A 26,738-nucleotide genomic window follows, 5' to 3' on the forward strand; every position below is an offset into this window, starting at 1 on the left:
CCAAAGCTCTGCCGGCAAGTTCACGTCGGCAGGGTCTGGGATAACCTTGTCCCCAGCCCAGCTGCACTGGATACCTGCCCTCCCACCAACCCCATGCCTGCAGCCCGCAGTGCCCGTCTCCGCATAGGAAGAGTAGCTCGAAGAGGGTATCGGGCTTCTCTATCGGGCGAGGCCAGAGCTAGGAAGGCCCCGTACCCCACCCCAGCCTGCCTGCCCCTGCCAAGCCCTGTTCCATTCCTCTCTTACACATGTGGGGCCTGTCTGCAGTCTGGCTAGCCCCTCCAACAGCAACAGCTGATGCTGAGATCCTTGCCCTATCCTGCCAGGGGTCCCAGCCCGACAGGGAGAGTCCCCCACTTGGGACAGAACCTGTGAAATGCCCACATTAAATGGAAACAGCAGGCAGGGTTGCCTTGCAGATAGATGGTGGCTGAGGCACAGCATATTCAGAAAAGTGCTGGAGAGGCCATGCTCCCAGACCCAACTGTGCCCCCCCCAACTCTGAAGTGGTCCGGCCACAAGTCCCCCACACACCCTGTCAAGGCAGGTCCTGTCAGTTTGGCTCGCGATGACAGCTGCTGCTTGAAACTGTGAGTCATGGTCAACCCTGCTTGCTGAGCAAGTCTCCACCCTTTCCCGGAAGGGGGCTGCTGGCGAGGGAGTGTGCTGCCCCCACCCCCAGCGCGCTGCCCGGCCCCTCAGCTTGCCTGCCCCAGCCTCCCCATGCTAAAGGAGAGGTGCTCAGCCTTGCTCCCAGCCCTGCTTCCCCAGCGCGTGTTCTCTCCACCTGCTGGCTGTTCAGAGACCAGGAGGCGGAGGCCCAGTGAAAGGCCCACTTTTGACTTGTGAGGGCGTCTGCTGTCTGGTGACCCAGGCGTGGGCGTCCACAAATCAGTCCTTGGGTAAAAGCAAAGGCACACGTTGCGTGTCCCACACGTGTCCTGCCTGCAGCCGTGGCCCCAGCGTACCTGTCACACCAGAGTGCCTGTACCCACATTCCACTAGAAACCCCTCCACAGGGCACTGGGGCACGTCCTGTTGACTGCTGTGTCCCAAAGCTAAGAACAGCATGGACACAGGTCAGGTTTGCTTCACACCCCTGCCTGGGGGCTCCTGCTACTGGGCCCTCCCACCCCTCCCTCTGCCCTGGCAGCAGCTACCTCCTGTCTCTGGCATAGTGAGGACTGTGTCCTGCAGCCAGAACAGCACTGGCCACGTCTGGATGGTCAGAAGTCACTCCCCCTTCTGCTTTGTAGTTATTTAAAATTTACATCTTTGGGCCTCAGAACATCAGAGATGGTCACAAGCTGGCTCCACAGATGCGTCGCTGTCCTGCTGCTCTGGTACCCCAGCACCTGCTGCATGTGGAACCTGTTGCTTCCAGCTCCCACCCCAGATGTGAACACCTCAACAGCCTTGAGGACTCGAGTGGTGACTGGGCTGTCCCCCATGAAGGCAGGCCTTGGCCCCTTACGGGGAAGGGCTGGGCACCCAGGCTCTCCACACACTGTGCAGTCGGGAGCATCACTAGCCCTGTATCCCAAAGCAGCCTGTCACCTGGGGCACTGAGGAAGCAGCTGTCTTGGCCACAGCTAAGGCCCCGGCCGCCACACTGGGTCACGGGTGTCCTCGCTGTAGCACCTGGGGCCTGAACACGCTGCCAGGAACACTAAGCTCTGTTCCCCTGGGTCCTGCGGAGGCCGTCCTGAGACAATGCACTGGAGCAAACATCACCCACCTCCCGCCCATAAACCTCCATTCCGTCTGGAGGCAGACCTGGGCCAGGCCAAACACTCCCTGAACCCCGCAGCTGACGGGCCTCGCTCCGGTGCCTCCTGTGAGGTCAGTGCCCGCCTCCTCGGGCTCCCCTTGTGCCCTGGGCCCGGGAAGCGGTGCCCTCCGTGTCCCAGCACCCCCTCTGCAGGCTCTCTGATAGAAGACACTTTCCTGCCCATCTTGCCCCGGCGTGGCAGCTGGGGGCGGAGGGCGGAGGGCCTGTCCCCCAGCTTCGGTGACCTCCAGAGCCCCAGCCCGAGGAGGCTGCCCTGAGGGGCCCAAAGAGGGCAGCCTGTCCCAGGAGGGGGCTTCCCGCCTGCCAGACTCGGGCTGGCGCTCTGCGCGGCATCGCCGTGCGTCCTCCCGAGGCCCAGACACGAGCGTCCCTCCTTCACCGACGCGGAAGCAGCGACGTGCCCGAGTCGCCCTGGGAGGGCAACGCCGGGTCTCCGCCCCACGTCTGTCCAGCCACAGCTGGAGCTCCTGACCGAGCCCTGGAGGGGAGCCGAGGCGTGAGGCAGCCGGACGAGGACGCGGCGGAGGGACAGCGGGGGGCGGCGGGCCGGCGGCCGAGCGGACCAGACCCGCGCGGGCAGCCGGAAGCGCAGCGGCCTGGCGGGCGTGGCCTCGCCCCTTCCTCCCGCGCAGGGCGCGCTGGGAGCCGTGGCGCCGGTCCTGTCGTCGGCGCGTCCCGCCGCCTCTCCGAGCCGAGCCAGCACGCACCGTCGCCCGGGGCCCCGTCATCTCCAGCGGCTCTGGAGGGCGGCGCGGCCCGCGACGTCGGCCGGCTCCTGGAGGGTGCCCGTCGCGCCGGCGGAAGGCAGCCGCCTGGAGGTCTGCAGCTCCCGGCCTGCCTCGCGAGCGGGGCACCGCCCCGAGCTTCCGGCTAGCGGCGCCGCGCGGGCCTCTGGGAGCCGTAGTCCGGGCGCCCGATTCTCAGCGCCGCGTGCGCCCCGGGCGCGCCGTAGCCGCGGGCCTGGTCGGGTGCTACGTTACGGAGGTGGCGTAGGCGGTGTCGGACGCGGGGGCGTGGGAGGGGGCGGGCGCGCGGCAACGCCACTGGCGCGGGAGGCGGCAGCGGGGCCGCCCTCCGGAGGCAGAAGTTGTGGACCGGCCGGCGCAGGCGAGGGGGCCCGGGGCCGCGCCGCCCGGGCCGCGGGGATTGAGGAGGTACCGCCGGGCTGCGGAGGTGAGTCCCGCCGGCCGGGCCGGGTCGGGACCGGAGGCGTGGCCTGGATCCCCGCAGAGCCGGGCCCGCGGGCTGGGCCTCTCGGCGCCTCCGGAGACGGGCCGGGCCGGGCGGGGCGGGTCGCTGCCCGAGGGTCGCCGGTGGGGACCCGGGGCGCCTGGACCGCGGAGGGACCAGCCCCAGGATGCTTCGGACCCGGAGGCGGCCACGGCCCCGGCTGCCCTTGAGTGCCCTTACCTCCCGGCAGCGCCCAGCCGGGCGCGTTAAGGTACGTGGCCCGCGGAGCCGCACCCCCAGCGGCCCCGGTGCCCACTGGCCCCCAGCTTTCTCTTCCTTGCTGCTCCGGGCTGGCGCCGGAGCGACGCGGAAGTTTGAAGGTGGTCCCTGGGAACGTTTGCCCGGCTGCCGGCGGATCGGCCCTTCCTGGCGCCCGCAGAGGGGCCTCGCGGCCGTGGCCCGGAAGCCCGCGTTGTGGCGTCAGGGGACCCCGGCCGGGCTCCCTCCCAGGGCCTCCGTAACGCCCCGGAATCTGTGACCAGACCGAGGCTACGAACCCGAGAGAGACGCCTGGGAGTTTGGGGTCCCGTAGGCCTCGGCGTTCTTTGGGGAGAGCGGGCTTAGCTGGGTGCTGAGTGCCGTCCGTGCCCCTCCCGAGAAACCCTCCTTCGGGGGTCCCCGGGCTGTGGGAGGAGGTGGGGGGGCTCCATTTCCCCCACTCCTGAGTGGTTCAGAGGGGGAGAGAGAGCTTCCCCGGCCCAAGTCACAGAAGGAGGACCCCCGACGGACAGGGGCCCGGCCGAGGAAGCAGCCTTGCAGGAAGCCCGCGCAGCCTGGCCTTGGGGTGGAGCGGGTCTTACTTCCTCTCAGCCCAGTCTCCCGGGCGGAGCACCCCTCTTACCCCTTCCCATCTGAGCCTGAGTATCTCTGGAGCTTGTTCCCCTGGACAGGTGGACCTCTGACCTCGTGACCCGAGAGCCAAGTTTTAGCGCTCCTGGGCCCGAGGCCCAGGGACCTCGAGGATAGAGGGACCTACAGCCGCGGGGCTTGGGTCTGCTCAGACAGTGCGCTCCGAGAGCAGGACGTGGCCAGACGCCCAACTCCTGCCCTGGTGGAGGCGCCTCTGCCCCACTCACGTCCCTCCGCCCTTCACCAGAGAGGCCAGGCCTTACATCTGCCGGAGCGCCTCGCTGCAAGCTCTCCCGGCCTGTCGCATGGGCAGCTCCCTGGTGAAGCCCCGCTTTGCAGATGAGAGACCGGGGCCAAAGGGCGGCAGCTGAGGCTACACGTGCGGGTCTGTGGCCTGAAAGTTGTCTTTTCTACCTCCTCATAACACCGCCTGCTGTGTTTGTCTTACACGTTGAAGAGAAGGATCCTGCTGCCTAAAAATCCTTGAAAACTACAGGTATTGTTCATGGGCTTGAGCTGAAGAGGTGGCCACGGTCATGGCCGTTCTGGGTAGAGCAGGCTCGAGGGTCAGCCAGTTCCTCATCCTGCCCTCCTCTCCTGCCTGGGCTGCACGGACACCTCCTCATGCTCTGTACCTTTGGTGCTGCCTTGCGCCCCGTTTTTCAGTGCCCAGCACCTCTGGGAATGTCCCAGAGCAAGAATGTGATCACATTTCTCTCACCTGACTTCTGCAAGACTTGGCACAGATGCAGGTTCCCCTGCCTTCCCTACTTCCCACTCTGCTAAAAAAGTCTGGGAGATCTGCTGAGACTGACCCCTGGCATCATCCCGTCAAGCTGACCCTCGGTGGGTGCCCAGCACACTAACCCATCCATGCTGAGCAAGTGTCAGTGAGCATGCTCTCACAGCTGTTCCCACAGGCAGCTCTGGTCACCCTGGCTCTGAAGTTCAAGCGAAGCAGCCCGGATTGGCACCCCCCAGCTCTGGGGGGGTCAGGAGTGGACTCCCCGGCCCCTCTCAATGAACTGGAAGGAAGCCGTGGGTTGATGTTGGTCTCCTCCACCTCTCTGGCTTGGAGACCTGCCCTGCCACCCTGTGTTGCTCAGTGGGTCACATCACCGCTCAAGAGCCAGGGGCTGTGGAGGACAGAGGGGTGTCCTAGCCCAGTGCAGAGACCCCATGAGGGGCAGCACGGGGCCTCCTGATGCTGCAGGAGGAGCCACAGGAGGGAAGATAGTGATGCACCATCACCCCAGTGACACCAGGGGTGAGTTCACAGGAGCCCCAGGCACGTGTGTGGGGCTCGGGCTCCCTCCCATCCTAGCAAATGGCATCATGCCTCAGCAGCTCCCTAGTGGACGGCGCTGCAGGACATCAGGAGGAAAACAGGTGGATAGCTGTTCTGGGCAGTGGCCCAGCGTGTCTGTGTCTGAAGGAAGGCTGTGTCATGGCTTCCTGCTCGCCCATCTCCATGCACCCAAACCTGAAGCAGGGGATTCTGCCTCACACTGACTACCTCCACGCCCAAGCTTCTCAAGAAAGTCACCCTTTGGAATTAAATACACCTTGACTCTCTAGGGCCTGCTGCCCATTGCCGGTTCCTCTCCTCTCCACATTTAGCAAGAAAGGCAGCATGTTCTGGAGCTTTCTGGGACCTGGCCATTCCTAAAGAGGGGGCTACAGAGAGGCCTGAGCTTGTGAGGCCCGAGCCACATGGCTCCCCTGACTACCGTCTGCCTCCCTTTGGGGCAAACCGAAGGCCCCGTGTCCCCCGTGAAACCTGCTTTGTGAGGCAAGAGGTCACCAGGCTGCTCCACCACCACTTGGCATACAGAAGTGCCAAAAATCGAGAGTGCCCGTTGGTGCTTTCCTTTTACTGCTAGAAGTAGTAATCACCGTTAAATGGGACGGGATCTGGGGGCTGGAAACAAATCCCGAGAGTGCATGTCTCAGCTGGCTCCCAGCTGTCTGGTCCAAGGCCCCTGGCCATTCCTGGGCCATCGAGGTTTCCCTGACAACACCATCCTGGAGAACAACTTCCTTTTCCATGACCAGCTGAGGTGGCATATGACTCCAAAGACGGAAGGGCAAGGAGTGACCCCACTCCCCTGGAGGCAGCCCTGGGACCCTCATGAGCTCCTCAGGGTTGCGAGTGGTTCTGAGAGGCCCACCTCTGCTCCCGCCCTGAAAGGGAGGCCTTGGACATGGAGCAAGTTCAGCCATGGGCACCGGCCATTTGGGACCGGGGTCAGCAGGCAGCCCAGTGGCGAGGAGCCCAGCACGTGACCGAGAAGGGCCACTGCCTGGAGGCACATGTGGAAGGGCGATGTGGAGCTGGGCGCGTCTCTTCTCGAGCTGACAGGAAGTGCTGGGTGCACTTGGACCCTGCCTTTTGGCGCTGTGCCTGCCTCTCGGGTGGTTTGGGGCAACCTTCAGCAGAGCCTTCCAAGCCCGCCTGTCAGGTCCGCACTGTCAGGTGTTTGCTCCACTGGGCTGGCCCAGCAGGCAACAGATGGCCAGGCTCGGTTCTCCTGAGGGTGACGGTGAGCAAATGGAAGCAGCCCTAACCCAGGGGGGACACGTGGGATGTGAGTGCACCCCCTCCCCGAGGCCACATAGGAAGCAGAGCACCTGGCCCGTAGCAGTGGCTGCTGCCCTGGCAGGTGGTGCCCGGCCTGCGCCCAGGTGTGTCTCTCTGGCTGCCAAGCTGCCTGCCCAGCGTCCTGCCCCACCTGGGCACCTCTCCCTCACAGCCCCACATGGGCAGGAGGCCTGTCCTCTGGGCCCTGGGATTTTGAACAACCCCATCTGCTGCCCTCGATGGCCCAGGAATGGCCAGGGGCCTTGGACCAGACAGCTGGGAGCCAGCTGAGACATGCCACATCGCACGTGCTCGGGCCTCTTCCAAGTGAGGGGCAGATACAGCTTCTAAAGTGATGAAGCCCCAGGCCACCTTCCAGGGAGTGTTCCCAGGGCAACCAAGGGTCATTCCTTGTGCAAGCCCGTATGTGCAGACAAGGGACAGCCTTCAGCATGGCCCTGGCCTGTGCCGCGACCCAGACCCTACCGCTGACAGAGCCGCTTGCTGTGGCCTTGCCCGTGCCAGGCAACTGGGGCTTGGCCATGGGCTTGTCATTCCTGGGAGCCCTGCAAGGCCGATAACAGGGTCTCACCAGGCCCTGTCTGCCATCCCTTTGGTGCTGCCTCCAGGTGGAACCCTCACGTCCAGGAGGGCCCATCCCTGACCCCGGGCCTCGCTGTCGCCCCACCCCCAGGGGGATGGGCTGGTGAGCTGCCTGAGCCCCAGGGCTGCAGGGGAATGCTGCCCTTCCTGTCCTGGGGCGGGAGCTGTGAGTCGGCCCCCTGCAGGCAGGAGCTTCACTTCCTTAGCATCTGCCCAGGCAGCAGCCCCCAGGCAGGCATGGGCTGGGGCACAGGCCATGGCTCTTTGCATGTCCCCGTCTCAGGGCTGATTTCAGGGACCTGCTGGGGTTACTGTGGTTTGTGAATGCGCCATTTGTACAAGATGGGAGATGGCTCTTCAGTAAGACCTAGTGAGGCTTGTCCTGGGCGTGTGTGGTCAGGACCCACCCAGGGAGAATTAGCCACGGTGGGAGTGTGTGCGGTGTGGACAAGGACACGGGCACCGTGTGTGTGAGGGGAGCGTTGGACAAGGTTAGTACTGCATGTCACGTGGGACTCGGGCACCCTGTGTGTGCCCCATGGGCTAACGCTGGGGACAGCCTGTGCTGCCAGCCCCGTACAGGCTTGTCCCGGGCACGTGGTGCTTCCATCCCTCTGCATCCAATGGGGACCTGGGGTGTGGCTCACCCCATCTTCTTTGTGGCCTTCTCTTGCCTACAGGCTTCTTGGCTCACAAGCCACAGTTGCCCCTCCTGGGCATCAGCTCACCCCATCCCTGCCAGGTTATCTCCTTACTGGTGGAAGCTACTCACCTGCTACCCACAGGGAAGTGCCCACCAGGCCCGTGACCCTGTGACTCAGCACCTGCCCCGGAGGGCAGGTGAGGTGGTATGTTACCACTGGGCCCCACCTGCTGTGACTGAGAAAGGTGTGCCCCATGCAGGGTACCGAGGAGGGGTCCATTCATCTGGCCCTGCATGCCCCCGTCATTCTGAGGGACAGTCCCCAGCTGTCCTGAGTGTCATGCTGGGCACACACCTCACTGGGCTGGGGGACGGGCCTGCCAGCCCCTGCTGATTGGCACCTTGTCCTTTGGGGCAGTGAAAGATATAGGCCACTGTCCCGTTTAAATGTAGGGCAGCCATTCCCAAATGACGGCAGGGAGGAGCTGACATGGGCTGGGGGCTGGGGGCAGTGCTTTGTCCTGAGATGCTGCACCTCAGCACCAGGCCCCTTCCCACAACCCAGGAGGCTGGCATTGCCCTCGTCCACTCTGGCTTATGCCAGAGACTAAAGGACGTGCTCCTCCTAAGGCACAACCACTGAACCCCATGGGCAGGGCTGCTGCCACATCCAGGCACCTACAGCTGCCTGGCCGGGCCGGGGCCTGGTGGGTGTCCACTGGTCAGGGGGGCAGCGTGCAGGCAGGCGGGATCAGCATCCATGTGCACTTGTCGAGGGGAGGAGCCACCCCGGGGCCCTGCAGGAGAAGAGGGCAGATCCAGGCCTGTCGCCTAGAATGTGGTTTGCTGTGTCTGCAGCTCCGTCTCAGGGCACAGCCTGGGGGCAGCATTGACCAATCCCGGCCCTTTGGTTCTGCAGTGAGGCCAGCATGGGTGCTTGGCGGGCACGAGCCAGTGCTCATGTGCTGGGGGCCTCTGCTGTGCCGGTGGCTGGCCAAGCGCCTTGCCCAGCCAGGGCACTGCTCCGCGGGGTCTTATTCCCAGGGGCTCCTCACCATTCCCAGTGGGTGTGCGGGTGTTGGGGTGCCCTCATCCCTGGGATTCCCTCTCTGGCCTTTCCAGCCACCTCCCGTCGGCCTCTCCTCTCCCAGGAGAGGCTAAAACCCTGCCGTAGGCCCACCCCCACGGGCCTCTGGCTGCCCTAAGTGGAATCCATGGGGCTGGTTCCCCCTGCCTGTCAGGGGCAGGTGCATGCAGCTGCTTCGGGGCTCTGTGCCACGTGCTCTGCCCACATGCAGAGGCAGGGCCTGGCAGCCACCACAACATCACTGATTCAAGCCCCACAGCTGAGGGCCTACTTAGGGTATTGGTGGAGAGCAGGCGGGTCTTTGGGGGAGCTCGTACTCTGGGCAGCGCCAGGCCCTTGGGGCCAGCAGGTTTCCCCAGAGGCCCAGAGCCATGTCCTCACTGCACTGGGGCAGCGTCACCCTCAGCTCTGCCTGCGTCAGACTGCCGGGTGCTGGCCCCGACTACAGCCGGCCCCGTCTGCCCCCTACCCGTCCTCTGCCCTCACGGTGGACACAGCCAGAGCTCTTGCTGAGGACAGACTGGCTCTGGGCCCTCTCAGGAGTGGGTCTCTGTGGGCACCTCCATTGGGCGTGGTCTGACTCAAGCCCTCCCCTGCCCTGCCCTTGACCTGTCGGGATCTGCCTGTGAAAGGGGAGTGGACCCTTTTCCCATGAGGGTCTCTGCTGTGGAGTGGGGTTCTGTTGTCCAGCCGTAATCACGAGCGAGGCCGGGGTCTTGAGTGACCCCCAGTTGTGGGCGTCAGCCAGCAGTGCTGTGGCGTTGCCTGGAGACTGCTAACCCCAGGGTGTGGCCTGTCCACGAAGCTCACATGTGGATCTGTCTCAGTTTCACGTGGCACAGTGCTGTTCTGGGTGTGCTGGGTTCTGTAAGGTGTGTGACTGAAACTGGTTTGACCTGACCTCTGCCACAGGCTGTGCGAGAATGGCTCCCACTGGGTGGCAGACAGCCCTTTGTGGGCTCGGGTCTCCGGCTCGTGCTGGGGCAGACCTGACAGGGGACGCTTGCAGGGCCACCCAACCAGTCAGGGCCGGCTCTGCCCTGCCCCACCCGCCCCACACCCCAGGAGGCCCACCGGGCAGATTCCACTGTGGCATGGCTGCCGAGCTGACTGACGCTCTTAGGGCACAGGGGCCCAGGCTTCCGTCCTGTGGCCACTCTCCGGCGCAGGCAGGGAGCCCCCCCACGTGCCCTGGGCGTGGCGTGGACCACGTGTCAGGAAGAGCCAGGGTCCCCCAGCCCCAGGTCCCTGCAGCTATTGGAAGTTGGCGTGGGTGACACAGACCCACGGGTGGGCGGGTATCTTCCCCGAACCCAATGGTCCCCTGCCTGCAGCCTGGCCAGTCCCCCAGCTCCCTCCTGGTCGCCCACTGCCTCTGGCCCGGGAGCCCCTTTTCCTCCAGAAGGGCCCGTGGGGGCCACACCCTGGCAGGAGAGCCGCATCAGCCCTGCTGCGCCTCCTTCTGCGCTTTCCTTCTTCGACTTAATGTCCCCAAAATCAGATCATCTCTTTCTCACTGAGGGCAGAGCCGCACCCCAAAACCCAGCAGGTGGTGACACGGCCGGCCTTCCCCTGTGTCTCTCAGGAGTGGGGGGAGTCAGGGCAGGGCAGGGGCTGCCTGTGACCCCAGTCCTGGCCCTGCGTGTGATGCTGTCCTCTTTCTCTTCTGTCTATCTCTGTGTGCCTGACCAGCCCGGCCACCCTGTCTCCCGCGTGGGCACTGCCCTGTCTCCATGCTCTGCCTCGCCTTCCACCGGCCGCGTGTGACCAGGCCCGGCTCTCAGCACGGCCACTGCGGGGGCCATGGGGAGCTCTGCCTCCTCGCTGGCCACCGAGACAGAGTCGGACCACGGCTTCCCTGGGGGGCCTCCCTACCCAGGGCCTCCGGCAGCTGCCAACTGGTGTAGGAGCGGCCCAGGGGCGCCTGTCTGGGGCGGCACACTGGTCACCCGGCAGCACCTGCCCCCACACCCTCGGGCCCGAAGGTAAGAAGGGGAGGAGGCCCCAGGAGTCTGCAGAGCAGTGTGTGGCTGTGTCAGGGCGCCCCCCTCCTCGGCAGGGAAGCAGGGTCCCTTCTCTGCTTCCTCTTCTGGCGACTCTCTCCAGGCTGCTGCGTCCTGGGAGGCTTGGCTGGCTGGCTGGCTGGCTGGCTGGAGGCGGTTGGAAGGCACGTGCACCCTGCCTGCGGGGCCAGGGCTGGCTGGTTCTGGTGCCAGAGCGGCTGCTTGCTTGGGAGTGGGGGGTGCTGATGCTGGTCCACGCGCTGAGAATGCTGGCTGGGCCCCCACCAGGACCTCAGGGCCCCTCTGTGTGCTGTCCTGCCCTGCTGGCCTGGGGCTGTGCGGCAGATCACGTGCTGGCTGCCTGCCGCTGCAGTGGCACCAGGCTCACCCGGGCCTCCATGCCCAGGCTGTCTGCTGGATCGCAGGAGAGCCTCCCTCAGGAGTGCTGGGCTGACTGGCGGGGGGCGCTGCTCAGGTCTGGGTGGGTCGGGCCTTCCTTCACCCACCCTGTGCCTCGCTGGATGGAGGGGCACTGGGGCTGCGAGCCTCAGGGGCACCCAGGCCTGGGTTTGGGGGGTCCAGGCACCCTCTCCCTCCCAAAGGCACCTGCTGGGCTGGGCTCAGAGGTCACTTCCCTAGGGCACAGCTCCATTGTGTGAGGTAGTTCCTGGTATCTGTGTGCCCCGGGCATGTCCTGGGCCAGCGGGCAGCAGGGGGGATGTTAAGGTGGTGATGGAGCTGAGGCACCAGTGGGAGAAGTTAGTGCGGCCCTTGGGCACCTGGGGTCCCTCCCATCCCAGACAGCCCTTGCTTCCACGCAGACAAGTCACGTGGTGCATCTTCCCTGTATCGGGCTTCTGTCACTGGGTGTCACGCAGAGCGCATCCCCTCATGGCTGAGTCTCAGCTCATGTGGACGGGCCACATTCTGGTTATCCGCCCCGGAGTCACTGGGCATCCGGTTTGTCTCCGCTTGGTGTTCTGGGTCATGTTGCTGGACCGGCCCCCTACAGGTTTTGTGCGGACGTGTTTTTCTCCCTCTTGGGTCAAGCACTAGAGCACAGCTGCTGGGGTTCGGTTCCCGGCGTCTGACTTCTGAGCAGGTGTCGGCCCCACCATCTTGCCATCCCTCCCCACGTGGCAGCACGTCTCCCTGCCCCTTGACGCTGGACATCCGAGTGGGGGTTGGGCCTCGCTGAGGTTTGGCTTGTACTTCCTGGTGTTCGTGATGCTGAGTGCCTTTTGTGTTTTGACCCACTGAGCGTCTTACTTCTATTTATTTCCTTGGGACAGATGGCTCGGAGTAGTACTGGGTTCCCGGGAGGGACGCTGAGTGGCAGCTGAGCTGAGACCCTGTGGGGTTTGCCAGGCGGCCCCCTCCTTGGAGGCCGTGCCGAGCACTCTGAGGCCGTGTGTGTGTAGACTTCGGATCTGGGCACAGGCCGCCAAGCCAGTTTCCTGGTGACCTTCGCCCTCTCTCATTCTCTAGGCCTCTTGCCAGGCTCCTCCCAGCAGGGCATTGAGCAGTGGCCTCCCTTCATGCCCTGCAGTTAGGCCTGGACCTCATGCAGTTCCCATCTGCCACTGGGAGCAGTGGAAATCCCAGGCCAGGGATGAGAAGGGAGGGTGGGGAGTTGGCCAGCAGGCGTCAGGAAGAGGGCAGAGGCTGGTGGCCACGTGGCCCCAAAGGACAACCCCTGTGTACACCCAGCACAGGTACACACACATGTAGCACTCTGTCACAGTCTGGGGACAGCAAGTGTATGCACAGGGGACAGTCCTCTGGACCCTTCCCCCACTCTGCTGGGGCCTTGGGATGGACAGCAGCCCCCACTGCACACCGAACAGCCTCTAGACATGCCACCTTCTTGGCCAGGACCACCCGTTTGCACCCGCTACCCTAAGGAAGCCAGGAGAGCTGGGGTGGCCAGCCAGGCTGGGGCAGGAGCTGCCAGGCCGTGGCCCAGGGGCTACCGTCCTTAATCAGTAGGGATCCACATCGACATCACAGCCACAGGCTCTGGGCCTCCCCTGGGGACACACAGACGACGAGGAGGACAAGCTGGCTGAGGGCGACCTCGGAGGCGGGCAGCCCTCCTTGCAACTGGTGGGGTGTCCAGACTTCCTGGCATGGCCTACCCAGGACCCCATCCTCAGACCCGCTGGCTTGACTGAGGTCTTCACGTGTGGACACCCGAGTATTCCTCGGCTCTCCTGGGGAGGCAGATGCGGTCCCCAGGCCAGGCTGCACCCCGTGGTGGACAGGCCACCTCCATGTTCCTGCAAACATGCGTGTCCACAGCACACAGGACTTGCAGTATGCCTGAGAGCAACCCCAGAGCCTCCCTCTTTTTTTTTTTTTTGAGAGGGCATCTCTCATATTTATTGATCAAATGGTTGTTAACAACAATAAAATTCTGCATAGGGGACTCAATGCACAATCATTAATCAACCCCAAGCCAAATTCTCAACAGTCTCCAATCTTCTGAAGCATAACGAACAGGTTCTTACATGGTGAACAAATTCTTACATAGTGAATAAGTTACATGGTGAACAGTACAAGGGCAGTCATCACAGAAGCTTTCGGTTTTGATCACGCATTATGAACTATAAACAATCAGGTCAAATGTGAATATTCGTTTGATTTTTATACTTGATTTATATGTGGATCCCACATTTCTCCCTTATTATTGTTATTATTATTATTATTTTTTAAATAAAATGCATAGCCTCCCTCTTGAATCGAATGGAGTGCTGGCCACTCCCAAGGTAACGGGGGGAAAGCAGGTACTAGGTGTCGGCGTTGTCCGGACAGTGGCCTCGGTGTGCTGCTCGCCTCGGCCTTTCTGTTGTAAGGAGTGACGCAGTTGCCTTCTAAGAGCAGCCCGTTTCCTCCCAAGGTGTGACCGGTCTGTGCCCCGGAATAGGGGCTTGTCTCCGTGAGTGCCGCATGATCTGGGAGCCTCTCACATCGCGTTTCTGGTCTGATCTGGGTTCCTGGTGCCAGTGTCTTACCTGCAGGCTGTTTGGTGGTCTGGCCTCACCGAGTGTCTGCTGAACACTTGGCTTCCGCAGCATGTCGGGGTGGCCAAGGGAGGTGGGTGCCCCTGCTCAGGCCTTCTCTGGTCACTAGGTCACTGACCCCCAGCCCTGCCACCTGCCCTGGGAGCCCTGTGGCTGTGCCGCCACCACCGTTCCTGGGGGCCTCCTTCCAGCCGAGTGGCCGCTCATTCTGCCCTGTCTGGCCACAGGGCTAAATTTTGTTTGTATGCCTGGTTCATTTAAACCTTTTGTAAGCTCCAGACTCTCTTCCTGAGGTGCGTTGTCCGCCAGCACAGCTGAGAAAACTGCCATGTCTCACCGGTGTCCTTGGGTGCTGGCCAGGACCAGTGGACGCTATGTCTTGTGTTCATCCAGGCCCTAGCCAGGGACTGGCCAGCTGGTGGGCACGAGGCTGAACGGGCCTTGGGCTCCCTCCTTGCTTAGTGCATCTGGGACCACCAGGGGCCTGGAGCTGAGGATGGGTGTGGCTTGGGAGGGCCATAGGCCACCTTTCCTGGGGGACACAGGGGCCTAAGTCTTCTGTCTGGAGACCCCTGTCAGGCACAGGTGGTCTGAGTGGCCCGCCAGCTCTTCAGTCCCCTGTACCGGGCAGGTGGGGTGCCCAGGTGAGTGGCAGTCCCTGGAGCCTGGGGCTGGGGTGGCGGCTGCCCAGGACCCAGCGTGTGCATGCACATGCCCGTGGGCTCGCGCCGTGCCCCACACCTTGACTGGTGGGGGGGGTACTGGTTATCTCTAGGCCAATTTCAGGAAGCCAGGGCCAAAACTGACCTGGCACTGCCCCCTGTAGGCAAGGCTGTGGGCAGTCGTGAGCCTTGGCCGCTTGTGCTGAGAAGGCGGCATCACAGTGTTCGCTCTGTGCCCTGGGAAACGATCTCATTGCTCAAGGGAGGTTTTTTTTTGTGAAGAGGAACTTTTTTTCTTCCTGAACCTGAAGGGTTTGGCACAAACATAACATTAGACATGCAAACTTCATGCCTTTCTGTACAGAACAGTTGATTCATCTGCCAGGCGGAACAGCTGTAGCAGTGCAGGAGACAGCCCCTCGCACCTAGCTGGGCCCTGGAGAGGCAGGCGGAGGGAGCAGCCCGCCCCACCCCAGACCCGCCCAGCTCAGGCAGGGGGAACCGGAGCCCCCCTCCTGGACCACAGGCCTGCGCGCCATTCTTCCACACCCCAAGGAGCAGAGGCCCGGCGGGGAGAAGGCGGGGAGGCCAGTGCCTGAGAGCCCACCAGCAAGGGGCTGTGTCCCACAGCTCCCAGCATCCTGCAGGGCCAGCTGTGCAGGGGCCCCCGGGAGGGTGGTCTGCACACCAGCAGCGGGGTCCTGGGAGCCAGGCAGCCTCCACGTGGCCCCACCACCACCCTGCCACAGGCTTGGCGACACGGGACGTGCCACATCCGTGACGGCACGCCTGGAATGCAGGAACCCGTGTTCCAGGCCTAGGGCCAGAGGGTCTGCCGAGCACCTGAAGTGCAGACTCAGCAGCAGACTTTCTGTGCTCCGAACGCGCAGCCAGAGGCCTTCTGGGCCTGGGGCCTGCTGCCGGAGGGCAGGGGCCTGCTGCCGGGGTCTTTCCCAGAGCTTCAGGTCAGGCCGCTCAGGACACAGTGGTGCCAGTGGGGGCCTGCCCCGTCTCCCACCTCCCCAGGCTAGGCAGCCTGCCTGCGGCCCCGCACAGCCCTGTGAGTTGCCAGGTCCAGAGTTGGTCTTACCTGCCGTGGCCCCCAGCACCCCAAGCTGAGCGCCATGAGAGGGCAGGGTTTGTGTGTTGCTGTGCTCTGAGCCCCACCTGGCAGGGCTGGGTCTGCAGGGCCTGACAGCAGTGGGCTGGTAAGTGGAGTGTGCCCAGCCCCCACAGAGCAGGCTATGCCGCCTGGACTAGGGCCCAGGGACTGGGTTGTCAGCCAGACTACTGGGGTAGCTGGAGTTGGTCAGTCCTGGGGCCTTAGCACAGGGCCAGGAGGGCTTTGGGGCCGAGCCTTTGTCCTTGGCTGGGCAGGACTGTCCCCAGTGGGCACATCAGAGCTGGCCCCTGTCAAGTTCCCAGAAACACTAAAATGAGAGGCAGCTGGGCTAGGGAACCCTGCAGGTGACCCTGAGTCAAGGGACCCCTACCGCATGCGGGGGGGGCCATCCATGGCCTTACCCTTCCCTGTACCCACGCTGTTTTTGAGATGAGATTCACTTAACGTGAAACTGATTCAAAGTGAATGCTTTAGTGCATTTAGTCCATTTGTGTCATGGTACAACCATCGCCTTTGCCTAGTTCCAGAACATTCTCACCTCCCCAGAAGCCCTGTGCTCCTCAGCCCTGGGGACCACCGAGCTGCTTCCTGCCCCCATGCATGTGCCTGTGCTGACGCTCCGTGTCGGTGGGGTCCGTGCTCGTGGCCTTTTGTTTCTGGCTTTTCACTTCACACGTTTTCAAAGTTCATCCACAGTGTATGTATCCTAATCTTTTATTTCTGTGGCTGAATAATATTCCACATTTCTTTTATCCCTTTATTCATGGATGGGCATTTGGGTTTGAACCTTTGGAGGATTGTGAGCAGATCTGTACCAATGTGAGTGTGAGTGAGAATGCTAGTTCTGAGTTCTTTGGGGTCTGACCCAAGGGTGGGAGGACTGGTCATTATGGCGGCTCTGAGCACCTGCCAGGCCAGTTTCCGAAGCGGATGTGCAGTCCCGCGTTCCCACCGGGAGTGGAGGGAGGGCCCCAGCTCCCCACACCCTTGCCAGCGCTGGTCGTCATCTGCACTTTGATTCTGGCCATCCCAGTGGGTGTGAGGGTCTGTCTCGTGGTTCTATCTGCATTTCCCTGATGGCTGGTGATGTGGAGCATGTTTCATGTGCTTACTCGCCATGTTTTTCTGGAGAGGAATGTCTGTTCAAGTCCCCTGCCCATTTTGAACCAGGTGGTTTGTCTTTCATTGAGTTGTAAGCATTCTTTATATATTCTGGATATAAGACTTTTATTAGATGCATGATTGGCAAATATTTTCTCCCAGTCTAGTGGTCCTCTTTTCACTTTCTCAGTAATGTCCTTTAAAGCATGGGCATTACTAATTTTGGTGAAGTCTGATTTTCTCTCCATCTGCCTGTGCTTCTGGTGTCATATCTAGTAGTCTATCACTAAATCCAAGGTCATGAAATTTCACCTGTTTTCTTCTAAGAGTTTTATAGTTTTGCTCCTACATTTAAGTCATTGATCTATTTTAATTTCTGAATATGGTGTGAGGTAGGGGTGCAGCTTCATTCTTTAGTGTTTACATCCGTGTGTTGATTGCCCTTTCGCCCCAAATGGTCTCAGCACCCTTATCAAAAGTCACTTGATCACATCACTTCATGTTTATTTCTGGCCTCTGGATTCTATTCCATTGGTCATAGATGCCTGTACCTTACTGTCGTGACTTTTTTTTCTTCTTTTTCAAAATTGTTTTGCTAGTTTGGCGGGGGGACTTTCAGTTTGGATTTTTGAATCAGCTTTTTTCCACCCCTGAAAAAACGAGAAACAGAGGCCGTTTGGGATTTCGGTAGGGACTGCACTGGATCAGTAGCCCATCAGGGTGGTGCTGTTGCCATGGCTGCGTGAGCTCTGATCCGTGAGCATGGGATGTCTTTCCGTTTATTTAGGTGTTCTTTAATTTTTATCAGCAATGTTCTGTAGTTTTCAGAGTATAAGTCTTTCACCCTAGTTAAATTTATTTTCAGGTGTTATATTATTTTGGATGTCTTGGTGAGTGGTATTGCTTTCCCACCTCCTTTTCAGACTGCTTCTTGCTGGCATAGAAAAACAACTCATGTCTGTGTGCTGATCCTGTGTCCTGCAGCTTTGCTGAATTCATTCATTAGCTCTAGTAGGTTTTTTGTGGATTCTTGGGGTTTTCTATATATAGAATCATGTCATCTGCTAATAGAGGTAATTTTGTGTCTTCCTTTCCAGTTGGATGCCTTTTACCTCTCCTGCCTGGTTGCCCGGCTGGAACACCAGCCCGGTGCTGACAGGCAGTGCTGAGCCCCTGGTCCTGAGGGAGGCAGCCAGGCTGTCAGCCTCAGTGTTCACTGTGGTTTTCTGCAGACGCCTTGATTCTGTTGAGGGTCACTTACTGTGTCCTGAACTCATCAGGGCCCACCTCCACATCAGGGCCCCATGTCCACTTCCAGAAGGGGTCAGGGGACAGAGCTGTGGAGGCCTCTCCCTTCTGAGTCCTTGAGCTACTCGTAGGCTGCCTGCTGGGGCCTGACATCTCACAGCCCGGAGGGCACGGGTCCCACCAGCCTGACACCCTGTCTCAGGCAGAGGCTGGGCCCCGTCCTGTGCGCCCACCCTGACCGGGGTCTTGCCTTCCAGCCGCACGCGCTCGTCCGGGCCCATGGCCGCGGCTGGAGAGTGGTCCTGCACGCGCTGCACCTTTCTGAACCCGGCCGGCCGGCGCCAGTGCTCCATCTGCGAGGCTCCTCGGCACAAGCCTGACCTTGAGCAGATCCTGCGGCTCAGTGTGGAGGAGCAGAAATGGCCCTGTGCCCGCTGCACGTTCCGCAACCTTCTGGGCACAGGGGCCTGCGAGGTGTGTGGCTTTGCCCCAGAGCCCGTGTCCGGCACTTCCCCGCTGCCTGTCATCAACGGGGTCCAGCCCAAGCCGCCCACTGTCCTGGTGGAGCCCAAGGGCAGCTGCAAGGAAGAGGCAGGTCCTGTGCGGACAGCGGGGCTAGCAGCCCTGGAGCCGACCAGGGGGCAGCCCGCGGAGGAGAAGGGGGCAGCAGAGCCCGGGCGTGGCTGGGCCTGCCAGCGCTGCACGCTGCACAACACGCCTGTGGCCAGCTCCTGCTCTGCCTGTGGGGGCCCCCGGAAACTCTCACTGCCCAGGATTCCTCCTGAGGCCCTGGTGGTCCCTGAAGTTGTGGCCCCTGCAGGCTTCCATGTCATCCCTGCCCCGCCCCAGCCTGGGGAGGGCATGGAAGCCGACCCTCCCTCTGCCACTGACCAGGAGCCCCCCCGAGTACCGCCCTTCAGCCCTTTCTCACCCACCCTGCAGAACAACCCTGTGCCTCGCAGCCGCCGCGAGGTCCCCCCACAGCTGCAGCCACCTGTGCCTGAGGCCACCAAGCCCTCATCCTCTGCAGGCCCCAAGGGGACCCCGCAGGGCCTGGGGCCAATGGCAGCCGGGGCCCCCTGCCTGGCAGAGCTTCTGTCAAGCAAGCAGCTGAGCGTGCTGGAGGAGGAGGCGCCCCAGGCCAGCCCCACGCTGCGTGCCAGCCCCACGCTGCGTCGGTGTAGCTCCTGCTCCGCGCCCAGCCCCGGGAGCCCTGCATGCTGTGGGGCCTGTGGCGCCTCGCCGGGCAGCGATGCCATCGACCTGGCCGGCGACACGGTGCGCTACACACCAGCCAGCCCTTCCAGTCCCGACTTCACCACCTGGTCCTGCGCCAAGTGCACCCTCAAGAACCCCACTGCGGCGCCCAGGTGCACGGCGTGTGGCTGCTGCAAGCTGCATGGCTTCCAGGAGCACTGTGAACCCCCTGCCCGCTGTCCGGATGGCAGCGCCGACAAGCCCGGCCCCTGCCCTGCCCACAAGGCCAGCAGCCTGTTCCCCACAGCACCGGACCGCATGGGCCAGTGGGCGTGCCCCGCCTGCACTCTGCTCAACGCTCCGCGTGCCAAGCACTGTGCCGCCTGCCACACGCCCCAAGTGCTGGTGGCCCAGCGCCGGGGAGCCGCACCCCTGAGGCGCAGGGCGAGCGTGCACGTGGAGAAGCGGAGGCAGACGGACGAGGGCGAGGCCACCGCACTCTGGGAGAGCATCGTGGCCTTCTGCCGCGAGGTGAGGTGGGGCAGCTGCTCCTGCGGCTCCTTGTCCCTCCCACCCCCCAAAGGCCCCCCCTGCTTCCTCTGTCTTCACTGCTGCCCTTCCCAGCAGGGCGGGGGTGGGGGGGCCTGTGGTGAGGGGGCGCCACCCTCTGAAGTCGGGCCGGGACACCGAGTTGCCCTTCACCTCACCGTGACCAGCTGCACCTGCCCGTTCGCTGTGCCCGTGAGCGTCCCTGACCCCCTCAGGCATGATTTCCCACAGACGGAGAAGCTGCAGGGAGGCTTTGTGCCAAGAAGCAGACCTGCCGAAACGGCAGGGACACACTCGTGCTCCTCTGCTGGTGGGGCTGTGGCCCGGTCCAGCGTGGCACCACCCCTGTGTCAGCTGGAGGGGTATCTGCTACCCGCCAGTCTGTCCAGAGGCTTGTATCCTGGCTTCTGTCCCAGCCAGGCCTCCCCTTCTATCCTGGAGCCACCCAGGTTCCCCGTACCCCACACCCACCCTCCTGTGGCCTCCAGGCTGGTGGCCACACAGTTCCCCCAGGGCACACCTCCCATAGAAGCATCGCTGGCCTACACATCCTGGCTGGCTACGGTCCCCCAGCCATCATGGGTCACATGAGGCCCAGCTGAGCCCTCCACACGGGTCAGGGCAGCTGTGCACATACCCACCCCTTCCTTCTGGGTCTGAGGCAGCATCTCAGCACTCGCCTGGGCAGTGGGTCCGGTCTAGCCAGGGGAAGGGAGGCGCGTCTGGACCTGGGCCTCCCAGCCCGGTCTGAGTGTGGCCACGGTCTCTGCAGAACAGCGTGAACTTTGTGGATGACAGCTTCCCCCCCGGGCCTGAGTCTGTAGGCTTCCCTGCGGGTGACGGCGTCCAGCAGCGTGTGCGACAGTGGCTTCGGCCACACGAGATCAACTGCTCTGTCTTCAGGGACCACGGAACCTCATGGTCTGTGTTCCACACTCTCCGGCCCTCAGACATCCTGCAGGGGCTGCTTGGGAATTGCTGGTGAGTGTCAGGTGCCTGCAGAGGGGCTTGCGTGGGCATTCTGGTATGCTCATGGCGAGGCCCTGGCCCTGCAGGTTCCTGAGTGCACTGGCTGTGCTGGCAGAGCGCCCTGACCTGGTCGAGCAGGTGATGGTCACGCGCAGCCTGTGTGCAGAGGGCGCCTACCAGGTGCGGCTCTGCAAGGACGGCACGTGGACTACGGTGCTGGTGGACGACATGCTGCCCTGTGATGAGGCCGGCTTTCTCCTCTTCTCACAGGTGGCAGGGTGGCAGGTGTGGGCGGGCATCAGCCGTGCGGCAGCATCTGCGGCCTAGTGACTCCAGCCCCTCCTGCAGGCTCAGCGGAAGCAGCTGTGGGTGGCCCTCATCGAGAAGGCGCTGGCCAAGCTGCACGGCTCCTACTTTGCCCTCCAGGCAGGGCGCGCCATCGAAGGCCTGGCCACGCTCACCGGCGCCCCCTGTGAGAGCCTGGCGCTGCAGGTCAGCTCCACTAACCCCCGCGAGGAACCCGTTGACACTGACCTCATCTGGGCCAAAATGCTGAGTTCTAAGGAGGCTGGGTAAGAGGGGCGGGTGCTGGGGTGGTAGAGGCCTTGGGAGGAGAGGAGAGGTGAGGGGCCAGCCGGGCCAGGGCCTGGAGCACTGGGAGACGGAGGGCTGGCACCCTCTGACCTGAACCCCTTGTTGACGAGATGTTTGGGCACAGGCTGGCTCCCCCTACAAGGCCTGGCCGGCAGCCCCATCAGCCTCATACGGGCCTGTGATGACTGTTAGCACTTGCGCAGAGCCCGGTGGAGCAACCCCTCAGAGGCACCTGGTGGGAGCAGGAACCACTTTTCTGGGACCCGGCATGCACTGGACAGCATGTCTGAGGGTACCCAAAACCCTGGGCCTGGGAGAAATGGCTTGCTGGTGCTGGGACACCCAGCACCTCTGCTCCCCCTCAGAGGGCCACGGCCCTGAGCCGGAGGACCAGTCAGCCTCGTCGGCCTCCCAGGGACCCGGGCCTACTGTGCCCTGAGCTCTTAGGTCATGGGAGGGGGGGCAGCAAGCACTTCCTGAGGCTCCTGTGTTTCCATGTGCCCCCAGGATCTGCCCTCCCTGAGGGCAGGGAGGGCTCCACTCCCACAGCCCCACTGGTCCGTGCAGCTCCTGTTGGCTCAAGGGCCCCTGTCCAGCGAGCCCCCTGTGCCCACAGGTTCCTCATGGGCGCTTCCTGTGGTGGAGGCAACATGAAAGTGGATGACGCCACCTACGAGGGCCTGGGCTTGCGTCCTCGCCATGCCTACTCCATTCTCGACGTACGAGATGTCCAGGGCTCCAGGTGGGCCAGCCGCGGGCCGCCAGGGCGGGGTGCTGGGGGTGCTGGGGGTGGCCTGGGCCTCAGCTCTGTGGTCCTCAGGCTGCTGCGCCTCCGGAACCCCTGGGGCCGCTTCTCCTGGAATGGCAGCTGGTCGGACGAGTGGCCTCACTGGCCTGGGAATCTGCGCGGTGAGCTCATGCCGCACGGCAGCAGCGAGGGTGTCTTCTGGATGGAGTACAGCGACTTCATCAGGTACCTTGGTGCTCTGAGCAGCGGTGCCCAGCAACCGCCCCGTGCCTCCCCTGCCCCACCCACCTCTCTGCCCTCACTTGTCCTGCCCTGGCGAGCCCGCCATGCCCTCCTGCCAGACCCAGGGCCCGGGCCCTTCCGGAATCCGGGTCAGCACGGGGTCCACGCGGCTTCCTCAGCCAGGGCGCTGCCCTCCCTGGGTCATGCTGCGGCCCAGCGCCCCCTGGTGGTGTCCAGGGCTCCCCAGACTGGTCCTAGGTGGGGGGGCAGGGCCGGGGCAGGTGCGCTCAGCAGGCGCCCTCCCGCCGCCCAGGTACTTCGACTCGGTGGACATCTGTAAAGCACACTCGGACTGGCAGGAGGCCCGGGTGCAGGGCCGCTTCCCTCGCTCGGCCAGCGGGCCTGTGGGGGTGACAGCGCTCACCGTGCTGGAGCGCGCGTCCCTGGAGTTCGCCCTGTTCCAGGAGGGCAGCAGGTGGGCGGCAAGGGCGAGGGCGGCGGCGGGCCAGGCCCACAGGGGCACACCCCGTGACCTGCGTCTGGCCGCAGGCGCTCCGACTCGGTGGACAGCCACCTCCTGGACCTGTGCGTGCTGGTGTTCCGTGCGTCCTTTGGCGGCGGCGGCCGCCTGAGCCTGGGCCGTCTCCTGGCGCACAGCAAGCGCGCGGTCAAGAAGTTCGTCAACTGTGACGTCATGCTGGAGCCCGGCGAGTACGCCGTGGTGTGCTGTGCCTTCAACCACTGGAGCCCGGGCGCGCCAGGCGCCCCGGCGCAGGGTGACCGCCCCACCCTGTCCCGCCCCCACCCAGTCCACCGGGGGGACCGCCAGCCCCACTCCGCCCCCACCCGCACCCCTGCCCGTGTACCCCACCACTCGGGGGGACCGCTACGCTCTGCCCCAACCCGCTGTCCCCCTCACTCGCACTCTCCCCTCACAGCCTCCAGCCCCCCCGCGGGCGCCCCGCGCTGTGCCCCGCAGCCGCCGGGCCACGTGCTGGCCGTGTACAGCTCCAGGCTGGTCATGGTGGAGCCCGTGGAGGCCCAGCCGACCACATTGGCAGACGCCATCATCCTGCTTACGGAGAGCCGGGGGGAGCGGCACGAGGTAGGCCGGAGCCCGGGCAGGGCAGGGGGGGCAGGCCCTGCCCAGCCCACACGTGCTCTGCCTGTGTCCAGGGGCGTGAGGGCATGACCTGCTACTACCTGACACATGGCTGGGCGGGGCTCATCGTGGTGGTGGAGAACCGGCACCCCAAGGCCTACCTGCACGTGCAGTGCGACTGCTCGGACAGCTTCAACGTGGTGTCCACGCGGGGCAGCCTGCGCACCCAGGACAGCGTGCCGCCCCTGCACAGGTGGGCCCCGCACTGCCCCTCCCTTGCCCCCGGCCCCTGCTGGCCCTCACCAGCCGCCTCCCCCAGGCAGGTCCTGGTGATCCTGTCCCAACTGGAGGGCAACGCTGGCTTCTCCATCACCCACCGCCTGGCACACCGCAAGGCGGCCCAGGCCTTCCTCAGCGACTGGACCACCTCCAGGGGCTCCCACAGCCCCCCACTCACTCCCGAGGTCGCTGGCCTACATGGGCCCCGGCCGCTGTGACTGCCCCTCCCTCGCCTGCCCGCCCCCTACACGCACTTTACCAGGGAGACTCCAGCAGAGGACGCTTGAACCAGAATCTCAGGACCCCGCCCGGGGAGCCGCTGGGTGCTGGTGCAGCCCCCCTGGGCCTTCCTCCCTGCCCCTCCTCCTGCCCAGAGCCTCCACCGCCCGCGGAATACCTCGAGCCCGCGCCTCTGGCGCTCTGACTGGCTGGCCTCGGGTCGGGTTCAGACTGCCAGGCCGAGGTGAGGCCGCCCCTTCCTGGTGAGCCTCCTGCCTCGGGGCGGCAGCCAAAAGCTCCATTCACAAACCAAATCTGGGCTGGCGCAAGGCCAGGGCCCCGGGAGGAGAGCAGAGACCACCCCCTTTGTGGGGGTCAGAGACCAGGACCCCAGGTAACAACAGGGACTACCCCTGTGAGGGGGTCACACCAGGACCCCATGGTGAGCAGGGACCACCCCTATGAGGGGCACAAAGTCAGGGAGGGGCCTTCTCTCCCCAGCTTGCCCCCCAGAGCCCATCTCCCCACCCCCCAACAAGGCAAGCAGGGCTCCCAGGGTTCCCAGCCATGTGTCTTAGGCAGCATGGGCTTGGGGCTGGGGATGGGGTGGGTCCCAACTGCCTCTTGGCCACACTATGCAATTCCTGGAGTGCCCACCAGGATCGAAGCCATGCCTGGGGTCTGCAGGCCCAGGTAGCAGGTCAGGCAGGACCTGCAGGTTGGGCCCTGGCCCAGCTGTGCTGTTGGTGAGGTGGTTTGTCCTTAGCATCACCTGACCTCTGCCAGGAGGACTAGGGTCCAACAGAAACCTTTGGCCAGCCCTGTCCTGGCGCACACAGGCGCAGCCCCTCTCGGGCCTGCCTCAGAAGCCCAGGACGCTGGGCAGCCGCTGGCTGTCGTCCCTGCCGCTTGGCTGAGCCGGGCCTGTGTCAGTGTCTGCCTGCAGATGTCTGAGGCCGGCTTCCTGGGGTGCTGCCAAGCCTCACTGCCCTGCAGCCCCCAGGTGGCAGGCGGCCTGCCCACGTCCCCTCCCTCCCTGTGGGGCTTGCAGGGGATTTTACACCTGGGGAAGACCGGGAAGCACTACACTCCCCTTGGGCCTCCTTTACGTTGCCTCCTGTTACTCTGAGCTGTGAATATTTTTAACCCTGTACATACGGCCGGCTCTTCTGACAGACTCTTTTATCGGTCGTCAGGCCCTGTCCCCAAGGGATGACTCCATGGGTGTTCCCAGACTCAGGCTCCGATGGACCAAATAAAAATGCTGTTTTGTAATGATGCTTCCTGTCTGTCAGGCCCTTCCAGGGTCCCCAGCTCCATGCCTCCTCTCCATGGGCAGAAGGGCACCTAGGCCTGCCAGGTGATGGCACCTGGGGGTGGCTTGCCGGTGCTCAAGGTCAGCCCCACAAGGAGCCTTTGCCCTACTCACTGGCTGCCTGCACCCCAGGGAGGACCAGGCAGAGTGGAGGCTCGGGCCAGGCCCTGCAGCGGTCAGTGGGCTAGTCCTCACGCGGCCTCAGCCCCATGCCAACAGAAGGGCGACCCGTACGTGTGGCTTTGCGCAGCGAGACATCTGTGTTCAGGCGGCCTGTCTGGATCTGTCAGTCACCGGGCGGGGGCAGACGGGGCAAGGGGCTGAGCAACGAGACAGGTTTCCATCTGTGGCAGGTGGTGGCCCTGCTCCTCACTCCTGCTCGGTCCCAGTCGGCCCCAAGTTCCCTCCCGCCCGTTCAGGGAGCCATTCCCGTTTCAGGGTGGTGGCCGAGGCCAGGCCCCTGGAGCAGCTTGCCTGTGCAGATGGAGGGCTGCTGAGTGGGGGCTGGGGTGCAGAGGCCGGCACTTGGGTGTGAGAGGCCCGTCACAGGTCAGCGTATCGGATGCGGATGCAATTAAAGCCACCAGCAGTGCTCGCTCCGGGCGGCCCTTGGGCGGCAGGGAGCTGCCACTGCAAATCTCACCTCAGCGCCCAGACGCCTGCCTTGTTCCACCACGGCTGCGCAGGGGTGCCAGGCCTCCCGCGGGGTGGGACCAGCCTTCCCCACCCACACCTGGGCACAGAGCTGCTCCTGCCCTTGCGGTGACCCCCACATCCCTCCAGCCCCAGGACGGCCCCGGGGGGCGGAACTCAGGGGAGCAGCCAGGGCCTGATGCCCTTGTCATCAGTGGGGCCAGGGGCACCCTCCCCGCTCAGACTCCGGTACAGGGTGTCCCCAGTCCCAGGGGGCACAGAGGGATGTGGGAGGAGTTGAGGGGCCCCACGGGAAGGAGCCTTAGACACAACACCCACAGGAGGTGCTGGGCAGGACGGGGAGGAGAGAGCATCTGGACCCAGGCCACGTGGGGGCACTGGATGGGAGCCACCCAGGTTGGGAAGGGCCAGGGGCCACCCCTCCTCGCCGGGTCCCAGCTGCCGCCTCTGGCCACCACCCCCTGTGTGTCTCTCTCCCCGGCCACTGGGGCTCCTCGTCCCCGGCTCCCTGTTCCCCCTCCTCTCCCTGCATCCCAGCTCCCTCTGGCTGTGCCAGGCCCTGGCTGGCCTGTGTCCCGCCACGGCCCATTCCCAGTCTCTCACCCAGCTGCCTGGCTGCCCGCCTGTTGGCCACAGCGGCCTCCCTGGGCTGGGCAGCGGTGTGCTCTCACTTGTGAGGCGTCCCTGTCAGAAGCACTTAGTGTACAAATTAGCCGCAGCCTCGCACCCCCAAGCAACTCCGGGCACTGGGCTGCCAGGACCCAGGCTCCGGGCCCTCCCGCCTGCCTGGGGCGCCCGGCCCGTGTGCACCTCTGGCTGCCTGCCCACCACCCGGTGGGGGCATCCCCACCAGCCAGCCAGATCTTTCTGGGGGCCCCAACCTTGACCACAGGGGTGGCCGCAGCAGGGGTGGGAGGTTGTCCAGAGAGACCCTGGGGGTCAGGT

General features: G+C 63.9%; 1 protein-coding gene across 12 annotated transcripts; it reads left to right on the forward strand.

The window, feature by feature from the left end:
• The first annotated feature begins 2,817 nt into the window (after window positions 1-2,817).
• CAPN15 (calpain 15) lies at window positions 2,818-25,099 on the forward strand. 12 transcript variants are annotated; one of them, XM_036915712.2, is made up of 14 exons: window positions 2,830-2,965; window positions 10,478-10,770; window positions 18,203-18,419; window positions 18,888-19,673; window positions 20,464-20,672; window positions 20,747-20,930; window positions 21,009-21,232; window positions 21,871-21,996; window positions 22,075-22,227; window positions 22,538-22,699; window positions 22,774-23,000; window positions 23,163-23,329; window positions 23,401-23,579; window positions 23,633-25,099. In XM_036915712.2, the coding sequence occupies exons 2-14, from the start codon at window positions 10,589-10,591 to the stop codon at window positions 24,027-24,029; spliced, it is 3,213 nt and encodes a 1,070-aa protein (XP_036771607.2). In that variant the 5' UTR covers window positions 2,830-2,965; window positions 10,478-10,588; the 3' UTR covers window positions 24,030-25,099. The 12 variants fall into 12 exon arrangements, with proteins under 12 accessions (XP_057343725.1, XP_057343729.1, XP_057343723.1 ...); XM_036915701.2 differs by having other exon boundaries at window positions 2,829-2,965; window positions 18,203-19,673; XM_036915709.2 differs by having other exon boundaries at window positions 18,203-19,673; window positions 23,646-23,850.
• The last annotated feature ends 1,639 nt before the right edge of the window (window positions 25,100-26,738 follow it).

This window comes from Manis pentadactyla, chromosome 10 (genome assembly GCF_030020395.1).
Source record: "Manis pentadactyla isolate mManPen7 chromosome 10, mManPen7.hap1, whole genome shotgun sequence".
Taxonomy (NCBI): Eukaryota; Metazoa; Chordata; class Mammalia; order Pholidota; family Manidae; genus Manis; species Manis pentadactyla.

Excerpts from the sequence above, each read along its gene's own strand:
- CAPN15 (XM_057487740.1), top strand. The coding sequence starts at position 10,589 with ATGGGGAGCTCTGCCTCCTCGCTGGCCACCGAGACAGAGTCGGACCAC. Across the intron at positions 10,771-18,202 it reads CCACACCCTCGGGCCCGAAG|CCGCACGCGCTCGTCCGGGC; the intron begins GTAAGAAGGGGA and ends CTTGCCTTCCAG. Across the intron at positions 20,673-20,746 it reads GGGCTGCTTGGGAATTGCTG|GTTCCTGAGTGCACTGGCTG; the intron begins GTGAGTGTCAGG and ends CTGGCCCTGCAG.